The sequence below is a fragment of the Macaca thibetana genome, chromosome 3 (assembly GCF_024542745.1).
Source record: "Macaca thibetana thibetana isolate TM-01 chromosome 3, ASM2454274v1, whole genome shotgun sequence".
NCBI classification, from domain to species: Eukaryota; Metazoa; Chordata; class Mammalia; order Primates; family Cercopithecidae; genus Macaca; species Macaca thibetana.
Genome location: NC_065580.1, coordinates 23,556,608 through 23,581,756, shown reverse-complemented (window position 1 = coordinate 23,581,756; position 25,149 = coordinate 23,556,608). Strand labels below are relative to the sequence as shown.

The 25,149-nt window shown below is 35.8% G+C and overlaps 2 protein-coding genes across 7 annotated transcripts in view; one reads left to right on the top strand and one right to left on the bottom strand.

Annotated features, from left to right (window-relative positions):
* The window catches only part of STMP1 (short transmembrane mitochondrial protein 1), a 360,766-nt gene that overhangs the window by 95,304 nt on the left and 240,313 nt on the right, over positions 1-25,149 (top strand). The window lies entirely within an intron of this gene.
* The window catches only part of CNOT4 (CCR4-NOT transcription complex subunit 4), a 145,402-nt gene that overhangs the window by 50,692 nt on the left and 69,561 nt on the right, over positions 1-25,149 (bottom strand). For all 6 annotated transcript variants that reach the window (XM_050782404.1, XM_050782406.1, XM_050782405.1 and 3 more), the window contains exons 3-6: positions 10,335-10,532; positions 2,992-3,078; positions 2,151-2,252; positions 1,301-1,426 (exon numbers count right to left, since the gene is read on the bottom strand). In XM_050782404.1, coding sequence (XP_050638361.1) covers positions 1,301-1,426; positions 2,151-2,252; positions 2,992-3,078; positions 10,335-10,532 — 513 coding nt within the window. The remainder of the gene's footprint in view (positions 1-1,300; positions 1,427-2,150; positions 2,253-2,991; positions 3,079-10,334; positions 10,533-25,149) is intronic.

Sequence of the window (25,149 nt, the reverse complement as noted above, 5' to 3'; positions counted from 1 at the left end):
GCTTTCACTAATATCTGTGGAAAGCCATAAAGAGCTCAACTTGATATTAAAATGACTCTACAGGGGCAGTTCATAAAGACAGGTTAAATCCCATTACAAACAAGTTCCAAAGGACTGCCCATACATTTTATTTTATTGTTTAATATTACTTTAAATGAGATCAACTGGCTGGGACTTGAAAATTCTGATAGAAATTGACAGGAAATGTGAATAAAGTATACCCTCTACTAATTAAAATTTAGTTTGAAATGGTTCTACCTTAGATTTCATTCAAGAAGGTTTCATCCAAAAAACAAAAAAAGCATTTTTTAAGAAATCAGTTAAGCCATCTGTCCTTATTAAATATCAGATAGATCTTATTTGAACATTGTTTTTGAATCATAAAGACCATACTGTCAAGAAAACTCTGATGTATTTATTATAATGGGATTTAATCTGTACTAGCTCCAAGTCAAAAAAGGTAATACTCCATTTAACAATCTTTTCTTAAAGGAGCCCCTACCAGACTTTCTCTAGTTTGACCTGGAGAATGAAAGGTAGCAATGAATGCCCCCCACCTTCTAAATGAGAAGTATTCCTGAAAAGTCCACAGCAACAATCTGAAGTCCTCATCTACAATAGGGAAGTGCAGCATTGTGCTTTGGTATAATCCTCATTTAATATGTCGTATGGTCAACATTTTTACTTGTTAAGGCATGTTTATACTACAAATTGAAAGGAGACAGGAGAAGAGGAAATGTAAAAAAGAACATAGGATATTAAGCCTTCAATTCACCCTTTACAGGATACTGATTTAGTGGACACTTCCATGGGGAGAATAATTTTGTAAAAATAATATTAGTTTATCAGCACTGTTTGACAGTATTATTTTCTAGCAAGCTCTGTAAAGAGTATAGATTGGTTTAACGAATAATTACAATATCCCACTTAGCTTTCATTTTGTTGACATTCCTCTTAAAATAGCATTTCCCAAAGTGTTTTCCTGGTCAACTAAGTTCTGGTTGTAAATTCCCTTCGTGGATATGTATTAGCATATTAAGGACTCTGAGCAGTCTTAAAGCAACCTGTTCATCTTCATTAATCTAGCATTTCAAACTTAGTTGACCAAAGACACATTTTTATTGTAACAATATCCTGCAGAACTCACCTTCCATTAAACACTTTGTTTGGAAAATGCTACTTTAAAGTAATATCAGTTTTTACAAAATCAAATCCATAGTTTTTGCTTTTGCAATTTTAACTAATAAAAAAAAAAGTACTCCCTTTTCTGCAAAGTCGATAATTCACATGACTTTACTACCTGCATTTCCTCTTTTGTGAAGCTGGCCGCCTCATCCCCCAATTCATGAAGATACATGCAGTCAGGTTTTGGACACTGCATATTCTTTAAGAAGTAACTGCAGTATTTTGTTGTACCTAGAGATGCCTGCAAGAGGAAGAGGGGTAAAGGAAAAGAAGACTCAATGTGAACTGACAACACAATAAGAATCTCCATGTTTAGTGTTTTCAGGTCACCTAAAATGAGGCACAAACATGACAAAACAAAAAATATGGCTGCAAATACTAGAGAACTAAACTATTATTAGCAGGATTTATTATAGATGAGGCTCATTTGGAAGAACTAAAGGAAACATCTGTCTATGGTTTCCAAAACTTGAACACCCAAATCTCCCCCAAATATCAAGAGAGGAGATAGACCAAAAAAATCTGTTCCACATTATGAGTGGTTAGACACATAAGAAGGCAAATTCCTTTTTCTAATTATGCCATCCTTCTTCCATTAACCATAAAGCTTTGCTTAGTGGGACTCCTCACTCAAACCTGAATCAATGTCCATATATTTAAAGACTACCTATTTCTGAAGAAAATAATGGTTCTATTATCACAAAATAAAATATATGTAAAAATGCAATATTTTAAAAGATTATCCCCTAATAATGAATGTGTTTATTCCTATCTGGTAAAAGAGGACCCTACAGAAATCAGCAGTAAACAAATTAGCTATAATAGATGGTATGGAACCCTAAGAGAAACTCTTCAAATTAACAGTCAAATTTAATATATAAATGCTCAGTTCTCCTCTACTTACTATATTTTATCTCATCTCCCTTAAAAAAAAAAAAAAAAAAGGATCAAGAGGATTATATTACCTTAAGTGTTCTGCCATCTACTACCACATTGTTGACACACTGTATGGCTCTGAGAGCATCTTCTGACCGGATATAGGTTACATAAGCACTGGCACTTGGACCCTAAAGTGAAAAAATCACATTCCACTGTTATTAGTTTCAAATTAAACGATACTAAAAAAATTGTACTGCAACCTAGGGAATTCTAAAGCCCTTGACTGCTACTATTACTAATGACAATAATTAGTAGTAGTAGTGGCAGTTTTGATTAAACACTAAACTAGCTCATTTGAAAGTAATAATACTCAATGAATTTTATCTGATTTTAAGAATACTGTAATATATGTGAATAAAATATTACTTTGGCTTGGCATTTATTTTTTTAAAAAGTCATTTGACAGGCTCGTCAAGGTTATTAAAAAATTAAAATTTAGATTAAAAAATAAGATTTAAAGACTATGTCAAATTATGTTCTCTCAAAAATAAATGCAATCTAGAAAACCATTCTGATAACACCAGCATAACAAGGATACTATTTTCAATATCTGAAAATATTACAGATTAGAAATCACTATCTAATCCTCATCTAATTATTACATTGCCTGATAGCAGACTCACCTCCCCCTCCCCTTTACTCCATCACTAAATATTTGTTTTATTATTTCCCTCTTAATTGTTAAGTCCTAGAAGGGTCAAATAAGCACCAAAAAATCCCCCACCCCACCAACAGAGGTCACTACACTGCTTAAGTCCTTGTCCCTCAAGCTTTCTAATCAGAGAGCAAAGTTTCATTTCCTTTGGAACAGCCCAGGTCAAGCACAGACCTTAGGGAGGAAAGGCAAACATCCCTAAAATTAGTTACCTGTGAGCCTGCATATGATGTGCTATTATTGATGACAACTTTATGTATTTTACCAAACTTCCCAAAATATTCTGGTCGTTTTAAAACCTATAAAAGAAGAAGAAATAAGGTATAAACTGTCCCCATTTTCAACAATTTTATCCTTATAATGGAGACATTCATCATCCCTCTTCAGCAAAAGGAAAATAATAATTTTTAAAGTTTTCTAATAAATGTCACTACCTCCTAATTGCAGTTTGTATAGCTAACCTACAGGAAATCAAGAGTCTAAAAGCTATTCTTTTCTTGACTCACTGAACAGAAACTGAGACTCACTAATTGGTATTATCTACTACGTTCTACTAACAGCTCCAGTATCTATGGGATCTTACCTGTACAGTATTCTTAAACGCAAAACAGATCAAAGATCTTAAGTACACTGCCATTAAGAGATGATCTTATACGAAAGCAATTCTTCAAAAACAATGACCAGAATTATGTATTAAAGGTAAAGACAGAATTGAAAGAACAGACATAGAGACAGTCTTTACTCATAAATCTATTGTATATAACATTGTTTATAAATTACACATTTCAAATAACAAGAGTGCCCACTCAACCCTCTATGCTTTATGATTTATCATTGTGCATACAGTTTCCTGTGTCAATCAATTTTACCAATCTCATCCATCTCATGAGGTTTTTTCCCTACTTTTCCTGGTACTTAACATTTGGGAAACAGATTTATATGTTTCTTTATTACCTGGTTACTTCTTGGTGGTTATTTCCCCTACGTACCTCATCTCCTTTACTTTGTGAACACTACATGCATTCTTTCAGCTTCTCTTACAAACTTAACCTTGGCTAATCTGACCAGTATGTAACTTGATAAAAAGACATCTCCCATAATTTGCAACTACCTCAAAATTTTGTTTTCCTAGAATGTACCTTTAAACCTACTGTTCCTACAATCTCTCCAAATAGCAAGCTCTCTCCAAATGAAAGCTTTCTGCATGTACCTATTCAAGTGTGTGTAAAGTATTTCTTTCCATTCATATTTGATAATATTCTTACAGACTTATAATTTAGCTATTCTGTTCTGCATTTGATAGAATCAAAGCTTCATGAATAAATCTATGGCTGGTGTATCATTAATTCTTAGTCTTCTACCTAATTAATAGAAAGTAATTAATCTTACCATATTTTATTTTAGGTGCTTGGAAGTATAAGGTAACTGTTACGTTTCCTGTAGCCAATTCTAACAGATTAGAAGGTGAGGTAATTACACTAAGTTTCAATCTTTTTTCCACCCAAAACCCCTGAGGGATATGATAGTAATAGTGGCTAACACAATGACCCTTAGGTTATTCGTAGCAAAGTCTCAGGGTTGATAAAGAGAGAAGAGCAGAGTTTGAAAAAGCTTTCCGGCTAGTGGAGTTTGGAACTGTATTCAATCTTCCAGCTGGATGAATACCAACTCAGCAACCAGCCTCATAGCTAAGACAGCTACTCCAAAGGGTTCAGTGAGGCTGGTCACAGGTTGTACTGCATCAGCATCATAGGTTTATGGCAGTAGTTCTCAATGAGGGAAGCACTCAAGGGGCAGTCTGGAAATTTGTGAAAGCTTTTATTGGGAGAGACGGTTAAAGTGACTGGGAGAGACTGCTGCTGTTCAGTGGACAGGGACCAGAGATGTCTTACAAGGCTCAGGCTAGCCCCGTACAACAAAGAATTATCTGGCACAATTTCTGAATGTACTACAAGACATACCTGAAGCTGTTTATTGAGCCAGAAACAAATTCCACATTATACATAATTACAAAGTATTTTCCCAGTTTTGTCATACACTGAGTTTACAGGAAAGCAAATAATATGTAATTAGGGGATGACTACACATATTTTGTTTAAAATTTTACTAAGAGTTATCTGAGAAAAATCACATTATTGATGTTTCATGGCACCTGAGTTGCCCAATACATACACCAGTAACAATCTGCATTTGTAGCTGTCACAGTCCATGATTTTACAAATAGGTGCAAGTATCTTACTTCTTTATTACACAGGATAAAATAGTAGTTTAGAGCCTTAATATGTAAATAAATCCTCCGATGATCTAGTTAAAATGCAGATTCAGATCCAGTAGATCTGAAGCAAGGCTGAAGAGTTTGCTTAATAAGCTCTGCAGTGATATTAATGTTACTGGCCCAGAGGCCACATCTTGAATAGCAAGGTTCTAGAGAAGAAGTGTCCAAGCATTTAAATGTACAAATAGTCTTTTTATAACTACTTTCTTTTTATTCCTCATTTACATATACTTTTTCAAATTATGTGTGTAGACAAATTATATTATCAAGAAGTCATTTCATGAAAGTCAAGGGGTGTTACATTAGTTTTTAAAAAGTGGACACTGAGTCTGATAAGGTTGAAGGCCACTGGTTTATGGAAATGGTTTCTGGCCAACGTTTGGGTGTAACACCTTTATAACAACATCAGATTGGTATGTAATTATGATGACATGTTCACACTGCAGCCAGAATGGTACTGTCAAAGCACAAATCTAATCACATCACTCTGTTCTTAAGAACATTCAAAAGCTTTCCCCTGCCTTGAGGATAAAATGCAAACTCCTTAGCATGGTTAGAAAGCCCTTCATGATCCATTACCACTTACCTTGGCAACCTTATCTCTGACCACTGCAATCTAATCTTCCAGCCAAACAAATCACTTGCAGATTGAGGTCTTTCTCATCCAGAAGCATCTGTATGGTTGCTGTGCCAGAAGCACTTTACCCCAAAGACAGGAGAGGGGTACATACCTCCCTCCCAAGGTGGAATGCTATCCCTTGTGCCTTCACAGCACACAATACTTCTCATCCTGTTACTTTTGTAAAAAGGAAGGTACTTCTTATTTATCTACTACTACTTGTTTATCAGTGAATGCTCAGTGTCTTAAATAGTGCCTGGCATATTGCAGGTACTCAATAAATACTTACTGAAAAAGTGAACTGTCTTAGCATTAAACAAAAAGAATTACACGGATTTGTAACAATAGTGGGCCTCAAAGTATTAGCAAATGGCAAGTGGTTGACTAGAAATAGGCTGCCCAGGCAAGGGAAAAACAATGAATTTAAACTTTCCCTATTAACTTGAACACTCTAGATTCTGCCTAAACAACTAGTAAAATAGTATTCTAGTGAACAAATAAAGGGTATGGAGAGTAGACAGAGCACCCTGTACACAGGCACATTATCTATATACTCAATGTCACGATGTATTTCACAGTGGACCAGTTTTCCTACTAATATAGTAAATAAATGGCCATGTGACAGAATTATAAATGTCCAAGGGCATGCCTAGTAACCAAAATGTCTTGTTATATATTCCTTGGGAAAACAGTCAAGTATTCACAGACACTACAGAGAAAAACAAAAACTTGGTAATCAGATGGATGAATGAGTGAATAGATGAATGGATGGATGAAAAACACAGTAATCATCAACACAGAATACCCTGGAATAGGAACTGTAAGACCATGGGAAAGTCACTCAACTTCCTTTTGCCTGAGTTTCTTATTTGTAAAATGAAATGTTGTGTCTTTACAGCCGTACAGTTCATCAAACAAGCTGCTCTCCTGGGTTATCACATATACCCAGGACACTCTTATTTATGTGCTACCTAGATAACACCCATTAATTCTTCAAGCTGACCCTAATTGTCCTTTCCTCAGAGAAGCTTTTTGTCAATCTCCACACTAGCTAACTGTTCTAATATATGTTCCCAAAAAGCTGTGTACTTTCCTTTTATAAACACTCAGCACACATGTAAGCACTTAAATTCTGTCTACCCTACCAGTCTGTAAGCTTGTGTCTGGCTTGCTAACTACTTTTCCCACCACCCCCGACATCAAAATATCTAGCAAATGGTAGGCATTCAAGAATTAATTTGCAGAATAAATCAATTACGTCCTCACAAACCTAAAATTTTAGGACTTAGAAGGTGATCATCATTACCTCTGATCTAATCGTTGGCTCTAATTACCTTGTCTTCTAAGATCTTTTTTCTGTCTATCAACCAACAAATGAATACATTTGACAATCAATATTGGTATGAAGATTTTTGGTATGCAAAAATTATTTTCAAAATAAGCTTTAATTGTTCCTAAACTCTCCTATTCTGTCAATCAGAATTAGGTCAAATATCAAACTGTTCACCATCCAAAGATAAATAAATTACAAGGATCCTTCTTTGACTTGAAAGTGACGCTAACAATTTGAACCTTCTTTTGAGTTTTCTAGTGAAGTTAACTTTACTAGAAGATTTCCAAATACTAAAAAGGTTATAAAGACAAATTAAGAGAATTGTAAAAGATATTATTTAGAAGTGGTATTATTTTAAAAAAACAAAACACTTGTCTCTGATCTTTCTGGACTTTCAAGAGAAATAAAGGAAAGTGCCCATTTATTTCATTTAAGAAAATCCAATGTCCTCCCACCAAGAAAGAATTATTTCAAACATATAAAACTAGTAGAGTATATTTTTAAGCATAGACTCATGATAAAGTACTCTCTTTCAGTAGTCACCACTTAGATTCATTTCCTTCAGTATAATAGTTCAGATTAATCTTACTAGAGTTACTTGAAATGGAAATAAGAAATCTCTGTAAGTAAATAAAAAACACAGTGGCTCACACCTGTACTCCTAGCACTTTGGGAGGCCAAGGCAGGTGGATCACTTGAAGTCAGGAGTTTAAGACCAGCCTGGTCAACATGGTGAAACCCCATCTCTTCTAAAAATACAAAAAAAAAAAAAAAAAAAAAAAAAAATTAGCTGGGCATGGCGGCGCATGCCTGTAATCCTAGCTCTTCAGGTGGTGGAGGCAGGAGAATCACTTGAACCCAGGGGGTGGAGGCTGCAGTGAGCCAAGATCATGCACTGCACTCCAGCCTGGGCAAAAAACAAACAAACAAACAACCCTCTTATAAATCACATGCCCAAAAGAAGAGGTAGGAAACTTATAATCCAAATATCATATTCAGTCTATGCTTTAATTTCATCCAAATTTTGGATGCTATTTCATATGCCTCCAGTACTACAGTTGATCAGATCCAAGATGTATTAATAAAAACAGGAACATCCATATCCAAGAGCTCTCAAATCAAGATAAAAGTTCCATTCATTTACTGGAACTGCACTTTCAGAAAGGCGAAAGTAGATTCTAGGTTGGGCGCAGTGGCTCATACCTGTAATCCCAGCACTTTGGAAGGCCAAGGCGGGCAGATTGCTTGAGCTCAGGAGTTTAAGACCAGCCTGGGCAACATGGCAAAACCCCATCTCTACAAAAAAATACAAAAATTAGCCAGGTGTGGTGATATGCACCTGTAGACCCAGTTACCCGGGGGGCTGAGGCACAAGAATCATTTGAGCCCAGAAGGTTGAGGCTGCAGTGAGCCATGATCATACCACTACACTCCAGCCTGGGTGACAAAGTGAGACCGTGTCTCAAAAAAAAAAAAAAAAGAAAAAAGTAGATTCTAAATCAGTAAGATTAGTATGAGTAAATACTGGCATAAGTGCCCACTGGTTAGAGGAGTATATAGAAGTGCCCTGTGGTTAGAAAAAAAGTGGCTCACACCTTTTTAACTCTATTTTAGAGTTAAAAGACGGAGATAAAAGGATTAGTGCAAAGTTGAGGTGTTTTTCAAGGAAATGATCAAAGCTGAGGTAGGATTCTGTCTGCCTGGGGAATAATCACTAGCTTAAAAAAAAAAAAAAAGAGGGAGAACTGGCTACAGAAGTTGAGTCATACACCTAAAATGAGCTCTTTGCTGAACATTTCTTACTGAAGAAGTTTTTTTCTGTATCAACTCTAGACCACTCCTTTGGATTTGGAAAGAACTTGGTCTCCTGAGTATCACATAACTCATGACTGCCAGCATCCCTGGACCTAGGTCCTAGTAATTCTTGAGTTGCCTCCATGTTTATCATCCATGACAGATCCTTCTTAGTAATGTCCCCAACTTTCACAGGGTCAAAATCATTTCGTATTGATTTTGAAGACCTGTATAGTTGCAACACATATAAACACATCATCAATAAAAACTATTTTTTAAAATAATTTTTTTTTTTTTTGAGACGGAGTCTTGCTCTGTCACCCAGGCTGGAGTGCAGTGACCGGATCTCAGCTCACTGCAAGCTCATCCTCTCGGGGTCACGCCATTCTCCTGCCTCAGCCTCCCGAGTAGCTGGGACTACAGGCACCCACCACCTCACCTGGCTAGTTTTTTGTATTTTTTAGTAGAGACGGGGTTTCACCATGTTCGCCAGGATGGTCTCGATCTCCTGACCTCGTGATCCGCCCGTCTTGGCCTCCCAAAGTGCTGGGATTACAGGTAAATTAATTTTTACAAAAACAGACATTATACTCCTTAAAGATCCTCCTTCTGGGACCTTTAACACGCTCAGCCAAGTCCAAAGGTTCCTACCTCCTTAAGCATGTTCACTACAATCTTTCTTCTGATGGGTACCATGCCTAATATTACTTTAAATTCTTCTCAAGGATCTTTTGGAAGATCCCTCAAAACCAGCTCTCTCCTACCAAGTAAACACTCTGCCTGTCGATCAGCTTATATTTGCCTTATCAACAATCTAGTCAGTATCTCATGGTATATCAGAAACTAAAAATTACCAGATGCTTATCTAAGGGCCTCAAGGAAAGTATGAGTTCGACATTACTCTAATAAGGCTTGTGGCGGAAGAAGAGAAAAAAGAGGTACTAAGAAATAAGGTTAAGCTCTCTCCTCCCCCTGAATGGATGACAAAGAAATTGGTCCTTTATTTCACATTACCAAATTCTCCCTCTTCCTCCAAACTGGCTTAAAATGAGTAAGTAAAGAATGATGATACAGTATAGCAACAGGTCTGAAAAACCAACAATTACTACTTGGGCAGACTTTTTAAAATCTAGGTTACTAAAATCTCTAGTGGGTTCAAGTAACTGCATCTCCACTGCTGGTCCTTATATATATACAGAAAAGAGGAAAGAAACAGAGTATTCATGTCACATGTTAGCCTTAACAACAAAATCGAATCATTATCCAGTTTTAACAGACTGTCAGCACGTTAGAAATCTAGTTCAACTCCTTAGTTTTACAACTGAAGAAACTGAAGCCAAGACAGATTAAGACACTTGCCTAAGATCACGACTGGTCATTGGTTTCTTAGCAACTATTCAAAAGTAATTCCTTATTTTCTCCTTTAAGATATAATGTGAGGAATCACACAATTGAGCAGGGTCAACTATTATTTCCAAGTAAGACAAGGAAACAGAAAAAATATCAAGATGACAAAGAAAACAAGAGGACTCACCTCTGGGTCTGCTAGGCGCTGAGATAAACCTACAACAAAGACGAGGTTTTTTTGTACGACACGTACACTAGCCAAATGTTTGCGATTTTCTGATATTTTTTGTTTTCTCTCATTTTGTTTCTGTTTTTTCTCATTCTTTATCCTTTGCAGTTCTTCCTGGGAGAGTGGTTTATAAACTGCTGGGTCTTCTGGATATGGCTTTAAGCATGAAACAAACACAGAAGTTAGCATTAAATTAAAAAATAAAAAAACTGCATAAGTAATTATCTGATTCTCGGTGGTGGGTATGTGGGTTATTTGTTACGTTCTCCATTTATGAGAATGTTTTAATTGCTTAAATTTTTTTTATTTAATAAAAGATAAATGTTAAATAAAATAGTTCTAATAAAAAAAACTTTTGGAGTTTAGCACAGGCCACTTTTAGTGCTAAAACATCTACGGTTTAAAGGCAAAACAACAACAAACCAATCTTGATATTCCCTGTAGTGTCCAACAGAGTTTATGGGAAGATTAAGCTTCTAAGGTGCTACGTAAGAGGCAAGGAGTGTAAGTTCTTGCATCTAAATGTGGATTTTACATATTATAATAACAAATATTTAATGAAAAGCTACTACTATGTGCTAGGAGATTAATGAAGTTACACATTTGTTCTTAAAGCAATTACTACTGTGTCCGGAACATAGTAATCTCTCAGTAAATACTAGCAATCACACTGTTGTGTGATCGTTTCTTTCTTAGCATTTTGATACCATTTTCATTCCTACTATTAACGCCAGGGCTACTAAATGAGGGCTCTGGAGACAGAATGCTGGCACTGAATCCTAGCTCAGCCATTACTATCTGAGTGACTTTGGTAAAGTCATATGACCTTTCTACCTCAGTCTTCTCATCTGTAAAATGGAAACTTCAGTACTTTATTTATTCACCTATAAAGTGATTAACACTGTGTCCTGCAGGTAAGTATTCAAAAGCCAATTATTACTACTAAAAACAAATAGTTCATGATAAATGGAAGATGCAGCACATTATTTTTTCTTTTCTTCCCCCCCGCCACAGACCCCTGCACACACAACACCAACATAGGGGCACATTAAATGCCATAATATGTTAAACTGGATAGGAAGAGATTCCAGGGATGGAGACTCAACTGGTTGGGAAATTGGCACCTATCAGAATATAAGAGTGGGGAACAACAGAAATAATGCCAAACCAAAAAAAAAAAGGTGGAAACAAGGAATGGTGGAAGAAATAGCCACGAGCCTGAAATTTTGCTGCGATTTTAATGTAAAGTTAACTTCCATCTCTTCATATGTAAGTGTAAAAAAAAAAAAAAAAAAAACTCTCAAATTTGTGAACATACCCAGACTAATGCTGATGGCAATTAAGAAAGTGAGGTTTTACCTTATAGTTCTCAACTTTTAGTAGTATATACCCTGAGGTCTCCAAAAACCCTATTCTTTCCCTTCTATTCCCACTTTCGATTTTAACTTACTGCTTTTTAAGAAAACTTAATACTCTTCATAGTTTATCTTATCATCAATGAATTAGAGCTGGTGACCCAAAAAAGAGTCAGGCTTAATCCTTAGCAGTTTGGTAGGATATAAACACCCATACCATTTGATTCCCACGTTAAGAATCTGGATCTTTGAGTTAGTTGATCCTGTTTGGTGTACTCCAACTTATTTGTGAGTGGAAGGCACACAAAGCAGCTTGCTTAGTAATTTACCTGATTTTGGTATGATTTTAGGACTTTCTCCAGGATCATATATAAATTTAGTATGATTTCAGAAGCTCAATAAATATGTGCCAAGCAAACATCAAAAGCTACTCTCCAGAATTGAAAACTTAGCATTTCTGTCTTTTAAAAGCCACCAAAACAAACAAACACACACACACACACACTTTTAAAAATTAAAACATAAATTATTTCCTGCATTTTATACTTAAAGAACCAAACTGTTAAAGATCTATTAAGGTAAGTTCAGTTCCTCAATCAATTACGTAGTCTTCCACATTTAAGTTTTTTCTTAATGCTTCCTCTCAAAACTTTCTTCTCCACTTACTTTTCTGTACCTACATTAATTATCTCTTTCAAGTCTTAATCTATCTGCCTGGATGATTTTAATCCCTTGAAGCAATTTGGAGCTCTAAAGGCACAAATGTAAAAAGATATAAAAGCAAACTACATATTAACTAATTAAAATACTTTTCTATAACTTAAATTTTTCATTTGCACCTAGAAAAGATGTTTTCTACCCCAGAATTCCTGGGGTAGCTCCTTTTGAAGCGTTTACAATTAAGTTCATTTGAGGCTCACGCCTGGAATTCCAGCCCTTTGGGAGGCTGAGGTGGGCGGATCACTTGAGATCAGGAGATCGAGACCAGCCTAACCAACATGGTGAAACCCCATCTGTACTAAAAACACAAAAAATTAGCCGGGTGTGGTGGCATGAGCCTGTAATCCCAGCTACTTGGGAGGCTGAAGCAGGAGAACTGCTTGAACCCGGAGGCGGAGGCTGCAGCGAGCTGAGATTGTGCCACTGCACTCCAGCCTGGGTGACAGAGCCAGACTCCTTCTCAAAAACAAACAAACAAAAAAACAATTAAGTTCATTTCAAAGCTGTTGCTCTTCACTGACATCTAAAATAGTGATGCCCCACTGCCTGAATGGATCAAACATATGGATTGCTCCTAGTTTGGTTTCAAAGTATAGTTGATGCACTGCATTTTACCAGTCCATAACAAGGAAAGTACAAAAACTGAGATAAGCATTCAGAAACTCTCAGAGCAACTGACACTACCACAACATTCAGGTACATCACCAGTGGACTCTGCAGAATAAGATATGTTTCAATGTAGTCAAATATATGACATGAGCAAAATACTAGCCATATATAATAGCAACCTATATCAGTCTTCAACACACAGGGGAAAAGAAAGAAAAGAAAAATCTGATTCTTCATCACAGACAGTGTAAGAAGCAATGATGTAACTTTTCTGGGACTTAGATTTTTCTGAGAACTGGCAGAATGTGACAAACACCCTCAAGCTTTTTCCTTTGTTAGCATTATATGAAGTTGTATAAAATACTGATTAAACATGAGGCAAAGTCATGTAATATTTGAAAATGCACAAACACAAAAAAATTGATGGAGAGTGACACAAAAAAAATCAGGTTGCAATATCAACTCTAATTACTGATGCACCATCATGCTGAGCATATAACACTGAGTTATATTGTTGTCTGAGTCTTTTTGCTATGTTATTCCAAGTTTTGTTCCTATGGAAATATATTTCCATCAGGCTTCAAAGTCAATGCCGTTGGAACATAACTGCTACATAATACAAAAGATACAAACACAGGACAACAAGAGACAGAGTATTCTACTACAATTTACCCTCCAAATATATCTTGTTCCAGTACCTTAAAAGAAGTTATAAATACTAGTTGTTTAATCTTAACACCTGAAAAATATAAAATATGCTTACCACAAATAGCAAATGCATAATCAAAAGGTTTATTAATCAAATAGCAAATGCATAATCAGAAGGGAAGGGAAGGGGAGGGGTGGGAGGGGAGGGGAGGGGAGGGGAGAGCAGGGCAGGGCAGGGAGGAAAGAAAGAAAGAAAAATACAGGCTACAGGCTGGGTGCGGTGGCTCACGCCTGTAATCCTAATACTTTGGGAGGCCAGGACATGCAGATCACCTGAGGTCAGGAGCTCGAGACCAGCCTGGCCAACATGGTGGAAACCCTGTCTCTACTAAAAATACAAAAATTAGCCAGGTGTGATGGCAGGTGCCTGTAATCCCAGCTACTCAGGAGGCTGAGGTAGGAGAATCACTTGAACCTGGGAGGTGGAGGTTGCAGTGAGCCGAGATCACGCCATTGCACTCCAGCCTGGGGGACAAGAGTGAAACTCCGTATCAAAAAAAAAAAAAAAAAAAAAGTGAAAAATACATCCGATCAACTTTTTAACTAAAACACATGTTAAATTTCTAGGAATAACTTATATATAGGAATAACAAATGAAAAGTTACAAGCAGAAAATTTCTCTTTAAAGGTACTACTGTGTATTACATATCAAACTAATGCAAAATAGGTTGCCTATGGAGAAGTATTTAGATATAACATTATTTTTAATAGTGATAAACTGCCAAGTTACTAGTTAACATGGTTTGCAGTTTCTAGTGTAATTACTTAATTTCTTCCACATGTGTAGTTATGTTTCCACTTTTATTCCAAATGTAATTATTTACATGTGTCTTCTCTTTACTTTTTATTAAACTTGCTAAGACTTTAATTATTTTATTGGTCTTTTCAGAGAACCAGCTCTAATCTTTACAGAAAAACTTTTTATTTTTTTCCTATTTCACAAAATTCTGCTTACTCCCTTCCACTGTCATTGGGCTTATTCTTTTTCTAATTTTTTCTGATCCCTTCTACTGTCACATTACTTATTCTTTTCTGATTTTTGTTGTTTTCTAATAAATGTATTCACAGCTTAACTTTTCTGCTACATACCACTTTGGTCTCATGCCAGATATTCAGAAGTCATGTTCCAATTATTGATTTAGAATAATTTGTAATTTTCATTTTGATCTCTTTAAACCAAGAGTCATGGAGGACCATAATTTAGGTATTATAGGTTAACGAACTTTTTAAAAATCCTTTTGCTGTTAACATCTAATTTGATTATACTATTATACTATTTTTTTAGGGTTCTGGTTTCCAGTAATGGAGAGCTAATTAACCCTCTTACTAAAAACTATGAAAAATACAACATAAAAGTTTTTTTTTTCTTTTTACTGACATCCTAAAAATTTATACTAGGAAAATCCTAACCCAATTTTTGGTTGAAAGTAAAAATTCAGAGGCTAAACAGAAAATTTGATTAACAATAAATGGGGTAGGGAGAGAAAGAGCTGAGGAGAAAGAACATTCAAAGCCCAACACCAGCCCATGGTAGTCTTTGGCAAGACAGGTCCCATGATAAGCTGAGATACAGTCGACCTCCAAATGGTGGGCTCAGGATAAGAACAAATTACAAACCGGAGGATAGTCTCAGGGTAAGAACAAACTACAGAAAGGTCAGAATAAGGTAAGAAAAAAGGAAAAGTACGTAGGGGAAAATCATCCTGGAGAAATTGTTGAAGTCAACCCTAGGGAAGAGTTGCAGCATGGAGATATATAGCTTGGCTAGACCAAAAACCTTTAAGCACATGGCAGCCGTAATGCCAATGCTTACCCAGCAGAAGCCAAATTGAAGCCTCTCTAGAGAGGAGCAAATCCACGCCAGTCCTTGGGGAACCTTACAAATAATTTTCTCAATGACAACAACAAAGAAGCAGCCACATTAACCAAGCACAAAGAAATACAACATGAGCAACAATAAGCAGAAACATAGCCCACAGACTTCAGCCACTGGAATTACTGGGCAAAGATTTTTTAAAAAAATAATGCTCATCTGTTTAAAAAGCATATAACCTTGAAAATACTTACGGGGTATAATAATCTATTTAAAAATAACAACAAGAGAAGAAAAAAAAGAGCAAACATTACTTTCTAGGAATGGAAAACACAAAACCAATAGTTAAAACTCAATGGACATATTTAGGGGCAGATTGGACCCAAAAGAAACTATTCACATATGAGGACAGATCAGAATAAATCATTTACTAAGGCATTAAGGAGAAAGAACATACAGAAAAGAGATTAAGAGACATAGAAGACAGTGAAAAAAAAAATCTGAAAAATATTTAGTCAGAGTCACAGAGGAGAAGAAAGAGAACAAAGGTAATATCTGAAGAAATAATAGCTTAATTTTTATCTTGAACTAAGGAAATTCAACAGCCCACAGATTTAAAAAGTCTCCTAAGGAGGATAAATTTTTAAAATACACAAGGGAGTTTTACTTTTTGGAACTGGCTAATTTTTCCATTGTGGCCTGTTTTTTGACCACAGCTCTTGTATTTAAAATTGTGACAAATTTATCTGTACAAAGTTACACACACACACATGTGCACATGCACACACACACATCTTGCTAATTCTGTTATTCATATTCTCCATTTTCTTTTTATTGTCTACTTCATCTATTTCTAAAATACAGAAGGTGAAGTCTCTCCATTATAAATACGGATGTCAGTTTCTCCTGGTGTTTATAATGGCTCAATATACTTCAAAGCTGTACTGTTAAGTAAATAAAGATTCATGACTTTGTGGACCTTTTGCCCTTTTAAAATATGTTTGATCTTGAATTTCATTATGACTAATATCAGTACTATTATATCTTCTTTCCTATGATTTCCATTTGCCCACTGTATCATTTTTCCCTCCTTTCATTGATATTTTTCTTGAATATGCTTCTAGTAAATCGGTTCTACAAGTTTTGTTAGGAAAAAGAGCAGTCCCCCATTTTCCCTCCTCCTCTGCAACCAGTTGCCTCTCCCTAGAAATAATCATGTTGACTCTTTTAGATGATTCTTTGTCATTTTCTACCATATCTCTAAATAATACATTCATATGGCTACTTCTTGATTTCTCAGTTTTAAATTTCATCACATTATGCAACTTGAAAACTTAGCTCTGTCAGTTTCCCTCATCAAACATCCTGAGTCCACTTTCTAATTTCTATCATAACTTTAGTTAGGGCAATATTCAGGATTATATTATTATAAAATGCAAATGTTATTTACACACTTCCACTTCCAGCCATGGAAGTAACAGACTAGTCCTAGCATCATAAACACCTAGAGAACTAGACAAAATGCAGGAAATAACTATTTTCAGACACTGAAGAAACAGGCAATGAACAGCAGGACTGTGATCTCTAAGAAAAAAGAAATAAAACAGACGAATACCATAACTATCCCAGCTTTCTGCTCTTCCAGCACTTACCAGATCCTGGTACTGGGTCCAAAAGTCATAATGAATGGAGGAGACAGACAGTGATAAAAATTAGAAGAAGCTGAGACAGAAATTTATGGGGGCAAAATACCACAAAAATGGAGTTAGCCCAGAAAGAATTCCAGAGGTCTACATAGAGGAGGACTGTGATAGCTAGTTTTCACAGGTGTCTTTCCAACAAAGATACCTAGTAGAGTCCACGCCAATAATGAATTTAGAAAAGAAATAAAAAAAGAATACCAATGACATGAAAATTCTTTCAGAAGGCAAGATGAGGAAACATTTCCCAACTCATTTTATGTGGACAGTATTCCTTTGATACCAAAACTGAAAATAATACAAAACTACAAAGAAACACCCTTCATGACACAGACACAAAAATCTTCTGAAAATATTAGCAAACTGAATATAAAAAGGGTAATACTTCATTATCAAGTAGAGTTTATCTTTGAGAGGAAAAGCTGATGCAAAAATTAACATAGGCCAGACGTAGTGGTTCATGCCTATAATCCCAACACTTTAGGAGGCTGAGGCAGGAGGAATGCTTGAGGGCAGCAGTTCAAGACCAGCCTGGGCAACATAGTGAGCCCGTCTCTGCAAAGATAAAAATTTTTTTTTTAATTATCCAGGTGTGGTGGTGCACACACACCTGTAGTCCCAGCTACTTGGTAGGCTGAAGCAAGAGAATCACTTGAGCCCAGGAGGTTGAAGCTGCAGTGAGCTACAATCAGGCCACTGTACTCCACCCTGGGCAATAGACCAAGACCCTGTAGCTTTAAAAACACCAAAAAACATAAGTTACCATTTCAACAGAATAAAGGGAGAAACAAGTATAACCATCTCAAATGTATCAACAAAGGTATTGGGCAAAATTCAACACCATTCATGATAAAATCTCTCAGCAAATTAGGAATAAAGGAAAACTTCCTCGACCTGATAAAGACCAGACCAAAAAATGCACAGACAGCAACATACTTAATGGTGTAATACTTAACGCTTTCCTGCTAAGATTGAGAACAAAAATATCTTTCTTATCACTTCTTTTCAACATTAAACACTAGAGGAGTTACCCAGTAGAATTAAGGCAAGAAAAAGAATTTAAAAACACAGAGCCAGGAGCAGTGACTCATGCCTATAATCCCAGCATTTTGGAGGGGGCTGAGGTGGAAGGATGCTTGAGGCCAGGAGTTCAAGATCAGCCTGGGAAACATAGCAAGACCTCTACAAAAAAATCTTTTAAACAATTAGCTGGGCATGGTGGCACATGCCTATAGTCCCTTGTACTGGGGAGGCTGAGACAGAAGCACTGCTTGAGCCCAGGAGTTCTAAACTGCAGTGAGCTGTATTTGTGCCACTGCACTTCATAGCCTGGGTGACAGAGCAAGACCTTGTCACTAAATAAAATTTTTAAAAGCAGAGATTGGAAAGAGATTGGAAAGGAAACCTATTTAATTAACAAGGTTTCTTGATACAGATGGTCAACATTCAAAAGTGGTACATTAGCAATAAACAACTGGAAAATGAAATTTTAGAAACAATATCGGGCTCGGCGTGGTGGCTCACGCCTGTAATCCCAACACTTTGGCAGGCCAAGGTGGGTGGATCACAAGGTCACAAGATCGAGACCATCCTGGCTAACATGGTGAAACCCCATCTCTACTAAAAATACAAAAAATTAGCCAGGTGTGGTGGCACGCGCTTGTAGTCCCAGCTACTCGGGAGGCTGAGGCAGGAGAATCGCTTGAACCCAGGAGGTGGAGGTTGCAGTAAGCCAAGATCACGCCACTGCACTCCAGCCTGGGTGACACGAGTGAAACTCCATCTCAAAAAGAAAGAAACAATATTATGTGCCATAACTCAAAAAACATAAAATATGGATAAATATAACAAAACATGCTGTACTATTACGTATACTGAAAACTATAAAACATTGCTAAAGAAATTTTAAAACCTAGAAAAAATGTAAAGATATACCTTATTCATGAACTAAAGGAGTCAACATTTTTAAGATGTCATTTTTCCTCAAAATGATCTGTCTATACAGTTAATGTAATCTCCATCAAAACCCCAGTAGGCTTTTTGTAGAAACTCACAAACTGATTCAAAAATTTATGTGCAAATGCTAAGTACTTAGAATACCCAAAATAAATTAGAAAAAGAATAACAAAGTTGAAAACCTTGTCATGCCAGGTTTCAAAAATGACAGTAATAAAGAGAGTTTGGTATGAGCATATGGATATAATCATCAATGGACAAATATAGATGCTAGTATTGGATTTATACATCTATGGGCAATTGACTTTCAAGAAAGATTTCAAAACCAATCAAGAGCAAAAGGACAGTCTTTTCTGCAAACGATGCTGCAACAATAGAATATCAGCATAGGAAAAAAAATATATATCATGACCCCTACCTCACATGTGAGCCACTGTAGCATAGTATGATTGCTTTTTCATTTCTGTACAACTTTTTGTTTCCCCTAGAGTTAATCTGTTTTGTCTGGTTAGATTTTTAGGTGTTTATTACTGATTCAACCATCAAATCTCTTCCAAGTGGCAAAATGGCCTCACAAGACATTTCTCTTTTGGAACACCAAGTGTTCTTTTAATTTTATCTTTTTCTACAAATCCCTCTTGGAGTTTTCTGATGTGTTGCATTTTGGACTGGTTGCCCTCTTTACCTTGGGCACAGCTGTCATCCTTCCCCATCATTTCGGGAATCCAGGTGCTTCTCTCCTGCGTTGGATCTCCTGTTTCCTTTATCCCATGATTCTCTGTTCTTTATTCCTTCATGTTGGTGGGGCACATCCTCCAATAGATTCCTGAGAGAGAATGCATGGAAGGTAAAAAAAATTTTGAGGCCTCTCACGTCTGAAAATGTCTTTTCTTGTACCTTCACACTTAACAGTTGAGCAGATACGAATCCGAAGATGAAAATTAATCTCCTTCAGAAGTGTCTTCTAGCTTGAAGTCTTGCTATTGAGAAGTCTGAAACAATCTGAATTCCTTTTCTTTAACATGTGATCTACTTTTTTCCTCTGTGGAAGCTTGTAGAACTTCTTTGTCTTTGGTATTCTGGTATTTCAAAATAAAAAAGTTTGTGCTGGACACTTGATAGGCCCTTTCAATCTGAAAATATATTCTTTGTTTCTGGGAAATATTCTTCAATCATTTTCTTGGATGATTACTTCCCCTCTGTATCACTGTGATCTCTTCCTAGAGCACTTAATTGTTTGGTATTTGACCTCCTTGATTGATTCTCAAATGAACTTAATCTCTTCTCCCAAATATTTCATCTCTTTTGCTTTTTGTTTCTCAACTTCATCTTCCAATGCTTTCCTTCAATTATTTTTGTTATTATATTTTAATTTTCAGTAACAATGGTTACTGTTCACTGAATATTCTTCTTTATATCATCCTGTTCTTTTTTTTTTTTTTTTTTTTTTTTTTTAATCTTGAGGTAGTATCTTGCTCTGTTACCCAGGCTAGAGTGCACAGGCATGAACATGGCTCACTGTAGCTTCAACCTCCTGGGTTCAAACGATCCTCCCACCTGAGCCTCCCAAATAGCTGGGACTACAAGCATGTGCCACCACATTCAGCTAATCTTTCTTACTGCTATTCGAGACGAGACCGCGCCATGTTACCCAGGCTGGTCTCAAACTCCTAACCTCAAGCAATCCTCCCACCTCGGCCTCCCAAAATGTTGGAATTACAGGCATAAGCCACCATGTCTAAACCACCATCCTGTTTTTGTTTCATAGATACATTATCTTCTATTATTTCTGAAACAAAAATAATAATACTTCTGTTGAAGTTCTCATTTCCTTGTATAGTCTCTGGTTTCCATGGGAATCAATACATAATGCCACATGAGTGCACCACCTATGTTCCCATATCTGCTGTTTCTACCAGTAGCTTTCTCAGAAATGCTGCACTAAAAGGACACATAAAAGCAGTCTAAGAAAAAAACCAAGTAGCCTGTGCCTGTGTTTAGCAGCTACGACCAAACAGGAACACTAACCTCTCTTGGTTTTTAAAACCTGGCTGTCCCTGCTTTTCAAAAATATTAAAGCTAAGATAAACTTTCTGCAAAACAGGCACATTTCATATTGTAGACCAAAAACAGGAGCTTGATTCAACTAGCTCCCTACTTGTTTCTTCAGATCATTTCAATATGCCATCTCACAGCATGGCTTCTGTAGACCCGCTCTCTGCAGGGTTGGGTTACATGTAAATGGTAGTTTCATGACCCTCTCTAGGTCTCTAGCAACACTGTGGTTTTCCTCTGTGTTAACACAACCACTGTAGATGGCCTCCAGAGACCAAAGACTTGCCCGACTCCGACCGACACAGGCAACTTCATAATATTTATCTTGCGCTATGCTGAGCATATTCTCTGGCAAGACTAGGCCAGGTCTCAGACTCCAAGACTCTCTGCTGCCTGCAATAAAAAGTCTGGTGACCAGGAGACCAAGGAGAGGTTCTAGGATATGTGATTAAGTCAACAAGAAACCAAAAAATTATTCCTGGCCTAATAACAATAACCATCTCAGCTAAAGATTTAACTTGGAGACCCTAAAAGGAGGTTGTCTTAGACCTCTGTAGTCTGGATTTCTTTTTTCTGTAACTGTTGGAAAGTTTTAGTGCTTATCCTTAGACAATCTTTTATCTTTTCAATTCATGATCTTATTCAGTCTCATGATATTATAAATAACATACTATATGCTAACTGACCCCCAAATCTTTATCTCCATACTAGAATCTTACCTGAAATCCAGAAATGTACATTCATTCAACTGTCTACGCAATATCTCCACTTAGATTTCTAAGAGGAATCTCATACTTAACATGTCTAAAACTGAGTTTCTGATCTTCTCAAATATCTATTCCTGGTGAAGTCCTCCCCATTTCAGTTTATGGCCATTCTCTACTTCAGGTGTTCAGTCAAAACCTTGCAGTCATCCTCAACTCTCCATTTGTTTGTATAGTGGTTCATGAATAATAAAGTTCATGAATCTTTGCATGTGTGAAAATGTTTTATTATGCCTTTACACATTAATAAAATTGAGAGCTCTCCTTTCAAAGTTACGTTCCCTCAAAATTTGGGAAAATAAATTTATCAATTAGTTTATTTTCTGTAATTGTAAAATGAAAATACTGGTATTAATTTTAGCCTTGTTCTTTTGTATTCTAAATATTTATCTCTCACAAGCTTTTAAAGTTTTCCCTTTATTCCAGATGTTCTAAAATTTCACAATTACATAAACAGATATTGATCTTTTTCAGTCATCTTGCTTCAAACTCACAGGGTCTTTCTAATCTAAGAGGAATTTTCTTCTATTAGTTCTTTGATTATTTCTTCCTATTCATTTTTAGTTCACTCCTCTGAGACTGCTCTCAGCAGAGATTAGAACCTGTGGATCTATGCTGCTTTTCTTTCATGCTTTCAATTTTTTCTCTTGTTGCATTATATTCTTCAATAAAAACTTACTCAGCACAAGCTTCCAATTTACCAATTTGCTCTTAAAATGTTGCTTTTCAGGCCATCTATAAGCTTTTTCAAGATCTCTCTAATTGGTTCTTTTCATAAGGAAATATAGTCTTTCTACATGAATATGCCATTCTCTCTTTCCTTTCTGAAAGGTACCAATGATAGTTTTAAATGTCTTTCTGTTTTGTTTCCTGTGTTAGGATCTTCTATTTACTGATTTTTGTGCTTCTCTTTCATGATGTTGGTCTCCCTCAAATCTGTGTTAATTCTTTGCTTTTGTACATCTTTACATGTGAGAATCCTGGTAATCTGCCTATAAATGCTATTTCTGTTTACTGCAAGATTCTCCTTTGTGACTGTAGCAAAGACATATTGCTAGACAGGTAATCTGCTAGGCATAGAAGCTCCTAGTTCCTCCAGAATGCTTCCATTAACCTTAAGGCTCTGATTCAAATTTATAATCACTGTTTTAATTAGAGGGCATCTGTCTCTGCTACATGGTACAAAAAAGGGGGTAGGCCCATAAGGCTGCTCTGAGACCATACCCGATCAACTACACTGATATGTTTCCTAGGATCCTGAGGCACTGTCATTCCTTTTTTTTTTTTTTTTTTTTTAAGCAGTTTTCTCTTGAGCTGATCTAATGCTTCCTCCTTGAAATTTATTCCAACATCCTTCTTGTCTTTTAGAGATTCCTCACACTTTCTGGTATTCCCAGGACACCCTTTTATTCATATCAAGTGTTGCTAAAGTTATACTGTTTTTACCTTTAAAATCTTTTTTTTTTTTTTTAACTTTCTAAGGACTTGAAGTAATTTTAGGTAATCTCTTAAGACTGAAATGGTTTTCTTTGTAATTTCCCCAAATAACTTATTTTTCTCTAATGACAATTTAATAATTGGTCCTTTTAAGGTGACTTCGTAACATCCCAAAGGGGAAAAAAAAAAGAAAAGAAAAAGATAAACACATGAAGCCAACAAATTTACAATCCTTAGAGTCTTGGGCAATCCTGAAAGTCATTACTTCTGATGAAATAGTTCAATATGATTGTCTTCTTATGGAAAGACTGGGAACCAATTTCTAAAATATAATTGTTTAAAATTCATAAACAAAAATTTATATAGATTTTGCCCAAAGCTAATGTTAGGGTTTTCATTTACCTTTCCATTCACATTTCTTAAACTATATTAACTATGTGAAATATTACATAAGCAAATTATATACACACATTATATATGTTATATATACAATATATATGTAACTATATAAATGTATAAACTACATTAACATTGAAATAGACCTAACTTTTTATTCATATAATACATATACATACCCACTGGATTAATCTTTAAAATCTAATGATAAATAAACAATGCACCGCCTTCTGAGATTTACCACAAATTCTCAGATAAGAAAACTGAGAGGTAGATTATTTTTTAAATTTTAGATATCTAAAGCACATTTCAGCTTTCTCAAAATTTGACAGTAATGAACACAAGAGGTCTTTGAAATGGGTAACTAGAAAATAAAGTTTAAATTATACAAACATTAAAGAAAAGGCAAATTCCATAATAAAGTGGCAGATATTTGCATTAATCCCTAAGGTCACAAATAAAGTCCTTCAAAATACATATGAGCAGTCCTACCTATCCTGGTAGTTAATTCACTATACTGTAATTGTGTTGCTGGTGCTTATCAAAACAATAAAACTCACAGAATATTAAAAATAACAGATTTTTAGAGTTAGGAGGGGCTTTTCAATAATACAATAGTTCAGAATGGACTATATAGACTCAAAAGACATATCTGAATTCCAAACTTCCTACCTACTACTCACAAGTTGATGACTCTGGATAAGTTCTCTAAGCTCCTGTTTCCTTGAGTGTAAAATGGGAATATCAATACCAGCCTAAAATTGCTGTAAGGGCTCAAGAAATGAACAATTATTATCTTCTGAACCAGGATTTCTCTGTCATTTTAACCCTCTTTAGTAAACATCTTCTCTCTTATTTTGTACTAGAAAATTGAAGTGAATTTCCTCCCACATGTAATATAACATGTTTTTCTAATTTCATGCAACCCTATCCAAATCCATTACCTCTCTATTCTTAATTTTCTTAAGCAGTAAGCATCCCTGACCATGTCTTTCTCCTCGGATAAAAACAACAACAAACTAAAGGCCAATCAGAGAGGTTACATGACTCTACAAAGATCATACAGCTAGTAAACAAAGCCAAGACATGGCCCTGACTCACAGTGCAGTGTTCTTTCCACCTTATTATGTCTTAAAATAATATACATGATAAAAGAAGATAATCAGGTGAGGTTTGCACAGTCTTTTAAATTCACTTGCTCATATACATGGCAGGAAAAACTATACAATTAAAACAAATCACTGTGAAGTTATTTTGAAG